At 51.5% G+C, this 7500-nt stretch overlaps 3 protein-coding genes across 3 annotated transcripts in view; 1 reads left to right on the forward strand and 2 right to left on the reverse strand.

Moving 5' to 3' along the window:
• The window catches only part of EMH_0057690 (uncharacterized protein), a gene marked incomplete at both ends in the record, with an annotated part of 9446 nt that extends 8533 nt beyond the window's left edge, over nt 1-913 (reverse strand). The window contains one exon of the mRNA XM_013501089.1: nt 1-913. Within this exon, the coding sequence (XP_013356543.1) occupies nt 1-913 (913 nt within the window).
• Nucleotides 914-2153: 1240 nt separating this feature from the next.
• On the forward strand, nt 2154-5951 carry EMH_0057800 (Tsp1 domain-containing protein TSP12 (Precursor),related, related; the record flags this gene model as incomplete). Its single annotated transcript, XM_013501090.1, has 1 exon — nt 2154-5951. One exon carries the CDS (start codon nt 2154-2156, stop codon nt 5949-5951), a length of 3798 nt encoding a protein of 1265 aa, XP_013356544.1.
• Nucleotides 5952-7401: 1450 nt separating this feature from the next.
• Nucleotides 7402-7500, reverse strand: part of EMH_0057910 (uncharacterized protein) — a gene marked incomplete at both ends in the record, with an annotated part of 6220 nt that continues 6121 nt past the window's right edge. Inside the window, one exon of the mRNA XM_013501091.1 lies at nt 7402-7500. This exon is cut by the window's right edge and continues 952 nt beyond it. Coding sequence (XP_013356545.1) covers nt 7402-7500 — 99 coding nt within the window.

Raw genomic sequence — 7500 nt, forward strand, 5'->3', positions numbered from 1 at the left:
CTGCTGCTGGTGTGAGGGATATACTGAGGAGATGAGAAAGCAACGAAGAGCAAGAGAAGGCGAGGGCCTCCTCTAGCCAGGTTAGAGTGCACCGAGCAAGTTGCTGCTGATACCATCCAGGCAGCTCTTTATGTTGTGCTGCAGCAGCTGCTGTTGCAGCTGTTGCTTCTGCTGCTACTGCTGCTGCTGCTGCATCTGTGCGCTCTACTGCTGCTGCTGCTGCGGGCTCGTGTTCTAGCAGGCTGTCTGCCTTCAGATGAAGACACTGGAAGGCGCGGAGGTGCATAGACACCAGAACGCAGCACTCTGCGATTGCCTCCTTGGCAGCAGCATCTCCAGCAGCAAACAAAGAACCCTGCTGCACTTCTTCTACCGAGTTTAGCAGGGGGAAGGGCCTGCTGCTACCGCTATCGCTGCTGCTACCGCTGCTGCTGCTGCTGCTGCTGCTGCTGTTGCTGCTGCTGTTGCTGGAGAGAGAGTGGTGGAGACAAGAAGGAGGGGCGGAGAGAATTGCAGCCTCCTTCTGCTCTTCTGAAAGGCCGCGGACGGGAGCAGCAAGGAGGTGCAGCAAGAAGAGCTCGAGCGGGCGCAGCCGCTGCAGCAGCTCTTCTGCTGCTTCTGCTGCTAGCTGCTGCTGCATGTACCATTGGAAGGTGCCGTTGCTGCCAGGGAATGTCAGCGCATGAGTGAGAAAGTAGACGACGACGAGGAGGAGGCCCCCGCATATTGCTGCACTGAGTATGAGAGACCCAACGAGCGACCAAACGATGGAGACAAGGGCAGCCAAACAAAGCAGAAGAACAACAGAAAGAATCAAACTCAAACACAAACGGCGGTACCAGCGGCCCTGTGTTACCTGAAACCACGACAAGGAGACGCGAGGCGCACACGGGGAGAGCGGGGCGCCCCTCATGCCGCCAGCAGACAGTCCACCGAGGCGGAGAGGAAGCAGCGAGGCGGCCTCCGACTTCTGTTCAGACTGAGGGGCTGAACACCCTCAGGCGCGCTTAGGCAGAGGAGATGCTGTACAGACATATCTCATGAACTCTGCCTGCAGGGGAGGCCAGCAACGACGGGTCTTGGGGGCCCCGCGGTGTCTGTACCCCGAGACTTCGAGAGAGCCGGCAGAAGATTCGGAAACTCATGCGTAAATCATCAAAGAGACAAAGGAACAGCAAGACAAACAGCTACTGAAGGGCTGCTGGGGTCTGCAGCGGAGGCAACGAGCGAGCAGGCAGACGCGCACAGGAAGCAGCGATCGTCTGCCCCTCCTCTTAATTCCCGTTCATATAAGGCGTATCAATTCAAGTAAAATGGTAAATTCAATATGCAAAGCACCACACAGAGGTAATACCCACCTGCATGCATTATACGCGCAGAGTGTCGTCTGCCGCTGTGGTGAGGGCCCCATCTGCAGCGGGTGAAGGAAGCAAGGGAAGGAAGGGCTCTTGAGCCCTTGTTAGGTAGAATATATGAAGATAATATTCATGAAAAATGAATTCAAATATAAAATGCCTGGTATTTATATAAACAGAATTTAACGAGGTGTTCTGGTGTTTTATCGGCTGACGCTGACGGTCGGCAGCGCCTCGCGGTGGTCTCATACATAGCCTGTTACTGTCGGGCCGCAGCAGCGAAAGCTGCAAAGGGAAGCGCAGCAAGAGTTATCTTCTTGAGTGAATCCTTCTGAATTAAACAAATAGAAACGCATATGTGTAGTTTTTGAACTTGTCTAGCTTTCGTTTTCTTTCTCTTTTTCGCTCCTGAGATCCGTAAGCTCGTCTCGGCGAGCCTCAGCCATCCACACCGCCGGCTCGAGTCTGTTGGTCAGCAGCTTCGATTCAGTGAGCATTTTGCATTCCTTCTGAAATAAAAATAGACAACTTTGACGATTTCAAAACAATTAAGTACAGAGATATCGCACAGCAACGCCAGACAAACTGCGGCGATGATGCCTCGCGGCGCAACCTGAACGAGAACTCGTCGGCGGCTGCTCGGCGTCAACTCTTCGGAAGCGAACAGCTTCTATTTATTTCATGAATTACACAAAGATATATACAAATTGTGAAATGGATTTTGCAAATAAGGGGGAATGCACTGGAGGCAAGGGCCCCATCACCCTCCGACCCCGAGGAACCTCGGCTCTGCTCACCATGCTGATGAAGATGAATTCTTCTTCTTCTTTTTTCGCCGTTTCCAAGGTGAAAGTTTCGGCATTTTTAATTTGTTGCTTCTTAATCTCTTTCCCCCTGCCTTGCCTGAGCCACTTTCTCCCGGCCACCAGGAGACAGCAGGACCTTCAGCAACACGAGTTTAGTACAAACTACTCCAGCTTCCCCTATCAAGAGGCAGCTCACAGTCAAGCTAAACAAGACCTTGCACGCAACCTGGGTCTTTTAGACTCGGAACTCGAAGCCTCTGTAGAAGACGGAGGCGCAACTGTCTTTGCTGAGGACCATGGCGAGTCTGCAGCCTGGTATTCCGGCGTTCTAGAGAAACTTGAACGCATCACCAGACACGAAGACCCCGCACAAGAGTGGATGAACATACGGCTCGAACCTGCTTCTACAGAGGCCCCGACAACTACGTGGAGGGCTCAGCGTTCCCCCCGTTTCCGCCCGATGTTACAGGACGAACCTCTTGGCCTCCATTCTGCATTGCAAGTTTCAGCCAGAGAGGCGCTAGGAGGCCCCGAGTACTCAACACAGGCGACCGCATCGTCACACACCTCAGCGAAAGAGGCAGGTGACGAGACTCAAGCAGAAGCGGGGAAGATCAATAAACAGCCGGAAAATTCTCATGCAGGTTTCAACGGCGGACTGACAGCGAATCTGTTGGCCAAAGGCGTAGGAGATTTTCAGGTGATAGAAGATGAAAACTCACTTGACGCGGACTCCATTGTGACACTTTTATACAACTTTCCTCTGAAAACCATGGAAAGCAAGCAGATTGCCTTCGTTGTGGTGGCGCTTCCCCCCAAGTATGTTGCAAGGGAAGGCGACTCTATATGCGACTCGCTGGATCCTGAGCTGCCTCCTTTGAAGTGTTCTACACGAAAAGCGTACATGAAAAACAGACCAGGAAGTTTAAGTACATTCGTTACTATTTCCAGCGCAGATAACACCAGAAGTTTGCCTCTCGGCCGGCATTCGTTTCGCATAGCTGTGCATACACCCCAGGAGCCGCTTTCAATTGAGCAGCCGGCGAACTGGTGGTTTGCAACTTTCCGCTTCACTGGTGGCCATGCGATCACCAAACACTGGGAAAACAGAAAACTCATCAGCAAAAGAGGCTGCATCTGGGGGGAATGGCGGCAAGAAACTCCATGCAGTACAACTTGCGGCGGTGGCTTCGAAATATGGACCCGCAGCCTGTATGCAGGCGAAAGCGAGGAGATATGCGGCGGCGCTTTCATGAAAAGAAGATGCCAAGTTGAACAGTGCAACTTGAATTGCCAGTTGGGCGAGTGGGAGACGATGGCGGACTGTACAAAGAGCTGTCAGGCGACAGAAAGCGACGCGTTCAAAATACGGATCCGCAAGGTTTTGCTAGAACGTCAAGGTTTCGGTAGCTCGTGCGCAGAGATGCATCCATGGGACGCTGATCTGGGCGTGGGTTGGAGCGAGAAGATGCAAGCCGTCGTCAGTTTATCTCCTTGTGATGAAAAATTTCAGAAACCTTGTCCTGAGATGCTGGGCTGCCGCGTAGATGAAACCAACACCCGCACCCTCCCCGATGCTTTCCCCTGGGGTGCCTGCCCCTTCCCCTGTGGCGGCTTCGGCCGCATCACCTCCATAGTACAGGTGGCTAACGGTATCCCCCGCTGGATCGGCGAGCAGCAGTTTCCTCACAGCTTTCAGATTCCCTGTCGTGCAGATAAGGAGCCGCTTGTTTCCTCTCGACCCTGCAACACAGAGGCCTGTGAAGACTGTTCTGTCTATATAGAAAACCCCATCTTCGGCAGAGCAACACGAGCCTGGTTCTTCTTCTTGCCCACCACAGAAGCAGACAGTGTAGAGGTCACGGCTCCGCGGGGTGTACGCATAGTTCAGGCATCGCCGGCATCATCAAGCCGTCAGCTCCAGCAGCAGCAACAGCAGCAGCAGCAAGAGCAACAGCAACAGCAACAGCAGCAGCAGCAGCAGCGACAGCAGCGGCAGCAGCAGCAGTTTAAAGTATCACCTCTCTCTTCTGTGTTGCCAGCAGCACCTTCCAAGGCGCATCCTCTCCCTGCTGGTGCTTCTGTATCACCGGAGCAGCTGTTGTCTTTCAAAGAAAGGCTCGGTACCTGTACAGACACCGCAACATCCTTTGGCCCCGTCTCCTCCTGCAGCATCTATCCTTCTCGTCACTATGCTAACTCTGAGGCTGCGCTGCTGCGGCTCTCTGCTGTAATCGAGCCAGCAGAAGACGTGGAGAAGAAGCTTGCTGAGGCGCCTGTAGGCCCCCACACTCCCCCCCACACCACCACCACCACCAGCAGCACCAGCAGCAGCAGCAGCAGCAGCAGGAAGAGCAGCAGAAGGCCTCAGTGGTTTGCTTTGCCTGTGTTGCTGGGGTCAAGAGAAGAAATGGAGGATGCAGGAAACTTCTATCTGTGGCTGACCCGCAGCAAGTACCCCAACGACCCCGAAGTATTCAAGTGTCACCTGCGTACGCAGCTGTTTCTGCCGCAGCGATGTAAGTTTTCTTATAAACCCAAAAACCCTGATGAATGCATGCACTGTCTACCTGGGGCTGCAACACAGATAGAAACATACAGAGAATTCATACCCAGCCAGCATGGGGGCTCTTGTGATATCCCTCATGAGCTGCGGCAGCCGGGAGAGGTTCTTGTTAAGACGAGTTGTATCAAGAGCTGCAGCCAGCTGGGGCAGCAGCAACTTGCTGCTGCTGCTGCTGCTGCTGCTGCAGCAGAAGCAGGAAAAACAATTTCTGCAGCAGAACCTATGTTACACCCCAAAGCTAAACACCACTCCAACCTGCAACGAATCAGCAGAAAAGAACTTTTTGAATTTCTAAGCAAAAAAAGAAAAGCAAGAGGCAAAGCAGCAGCACCTGCTGCTGCTCTTGCTGCTCCTGCTGCTCCTCTTGCTGCTGAAGAAGGAGAGGTTCTCCTCCCCGTCGATGACAAGGCGATGCCTCTCATTGACAAAAGTCAGCTAGACCTGCAGCAGCAGCAACCGGAACAGCAGGAACAACAGCAGCAGCAGCCGCAACAGCAGCAGCAGCAGCCAGCTGAAGAGGGACAGGCAAAAGAAGGAGAAGCAGCAGCAGCAGCAACAACAGCAGAAACAAAAGCAGCACCATCCAAAGAAGCTGTGGAGAAAACAGCCACGCCAACAGCTGCAGCAGAACAACCAGCAGCAGCAGCAGCAGCAGCAGGGCCAACAGCAGCAGAAGAAGCGAAGCCAGCAGCCAAAGAGGCACCCACAGAGGCAGCTGAAAGCAAAGCAGCTCCCGCTGCTGCTGCAACAGAGTCAGCAGCAGAATCAGCTGCAGCAGCAGCAGAATCAGCAGCAGCAGCAGCAGAGCCAGCTGAAGCAGCAGCAAAATCAGCAGCAGAATCTGCAACAGAAACAGCAGCAGAATCAGCAGGAGAATCAGAACCAGCAGCAGAAACAGGTGAAACAACAACAGCAGCAACTACACCAAAACCCCCTGCTGCTGCTGCTGCTGCTGCTCCTGCTGCTACGGAAGGAGAAGAGGAGAGCGCAGCAGCAGCTGAAGAGAAGGAGCCGAAGGCAGCAGCAGAAGAGGCGCAGCCAGCAGCAGGTGCTTCTGCTGCTTCGAGGCAAGAAGAAGCAGCAGCAGAGAGCAGCGAGGAGACAGACAAAGAAAGTGCAACAGAAAAAGAACAAACGGAGACAGGCGAAAAAGAAGAGGAGACAGCAGAAACAGAAACAGCAGAAACAGAAAGCCCAGAAGAAGAAGAAAACGCCTCTGAGTGATCCTAAGTTGCTGCTGTACATGTACGTACACCTCAGCCTGCAGCAGCAGCAGCAGCAGCAGCAGCAGCAGCAGCAGCAAAAACAACAGCAGCAACAGCTGCTGTTGCAGCAGCAGCGGCAGCAGGAGAATCAACATCAGCGAAGGCAGTGAAAATTTCCCTTTTTTAGATTGCTGTTTGAAGCAGCAGCAGCAGCAGCAGCAGCAGCAGCAGCGGCAGCAGCGGCAGCAGCAGTGCAGCGCATCCCACCTTTATCTATCTTTATTTTTGTGTTTCTGCTGCTGTTTTCTTCTTTTCTCTTTTGTTTATTTCTCTTTCTTTTTTAGCGCTTAGGAGCTTTCGTTTGCTCCCCCTTATAAAGGGAGGCCAACATTTAAATACAAAAACAAAAATATTTTATTAGTTTTAGTTTATTGCTGAAATACAAAATTCGAGTTACTCAACTTGCTGCCACTGCTGCTGCTGCTGCTGCTGCTGCTGCTGCGGCTGCTGCCTCTGCTGCTGCTGCTATTGCTGCTGTTGTTGCTGCTGCTGTTGATGCTACTGTTGTTTTACCCCCGAGAGACGCGTATCTATTGCCCCTACTCCTCTTGCTGCAGCAGCAGCAGCAGCAGCAGCAGCTGCTGCTGCTGCTGCTGCTAATTGGGAGTTGAAAGAAGGTAAGCAGACAAAAGAAGACGAGAGAGAGCCACGCTCACCAGTAGCAGCAGCATAGCGGCAGCTAGAAACACCAGCAGCAGCAACAGCAGCAGCAGCAACAGCAGTAGCAGCAGCAGCAGCAGCAGCAGCAGCAGAAAGCTTCTATAGCCTAAATGTGTCTCAACAATTTTGTTGGGTTAAGATATCTTCTCCTCTCAGTTTTTTTTTATTTTTTTTTGTATTTTTTCTTGTATTTCTTTCTGTACTATAAGCCATCCAGCATCTGCTCTCACGAACTAACCCCAGCAGCAGCAGCAGCAGCAGCAGCAGCAGCAACAGCAGCAGCAGCAGCAAGAGGATAAAGACGAAAAGAGAGAAAGAGACAAGCGTTGTATGTCTCTGAATTTCTTCATTCAAAAGAGGGGCAGTCTCTCAACTGAGGCTGCGGTGTATATGCACCATATATATATAAATGAATGGTAACATATAAAAAGAAAAGAAAAGATAAATATAAGTTTTTATTATAATAGCTATGCACATATATAGATAGAGCCAGCCTGCTGCATAGATATAATAATGTATATACACTGCATAACATATCCTGTCTCCATATATATATATATATATATATATATATATATATATATATATATATATATATATATATATATATATATATAGAACAAGGAAGAACCCAATCCACTGCGTTTGCTGCTGCAAATGTTAGGGTTTAGGGTTTAGGGTTTAGGGTTTGTGTTTCTATGAGCAACACGCAATACGATACACAAACCCCCCCAGTATATTAAACACGCCTAGGTGCTGTGCGTTGCGTGCTGCTGCTCCCCCGATAAGCCAACAGAACAGAAACTGTGCCTCTGCTGCTGCTGCTGCTGTTGCTGCTGTAGCTGCTG

This window comes from Eimeria mitis, genomic scaffold (assembly GCF_000499745.2).
Source record: "Eimeria mitis Houghton genomic scaffold, Emh_scaff63, whole genome shotgun sequence".
Taxonomy (NCBI): domain Eukaryota; phylum Apicomplexa; class Conoidasida; order Eucoccidiorida; family Eimeriidae; genus Eimeria; species Eimeria mitis.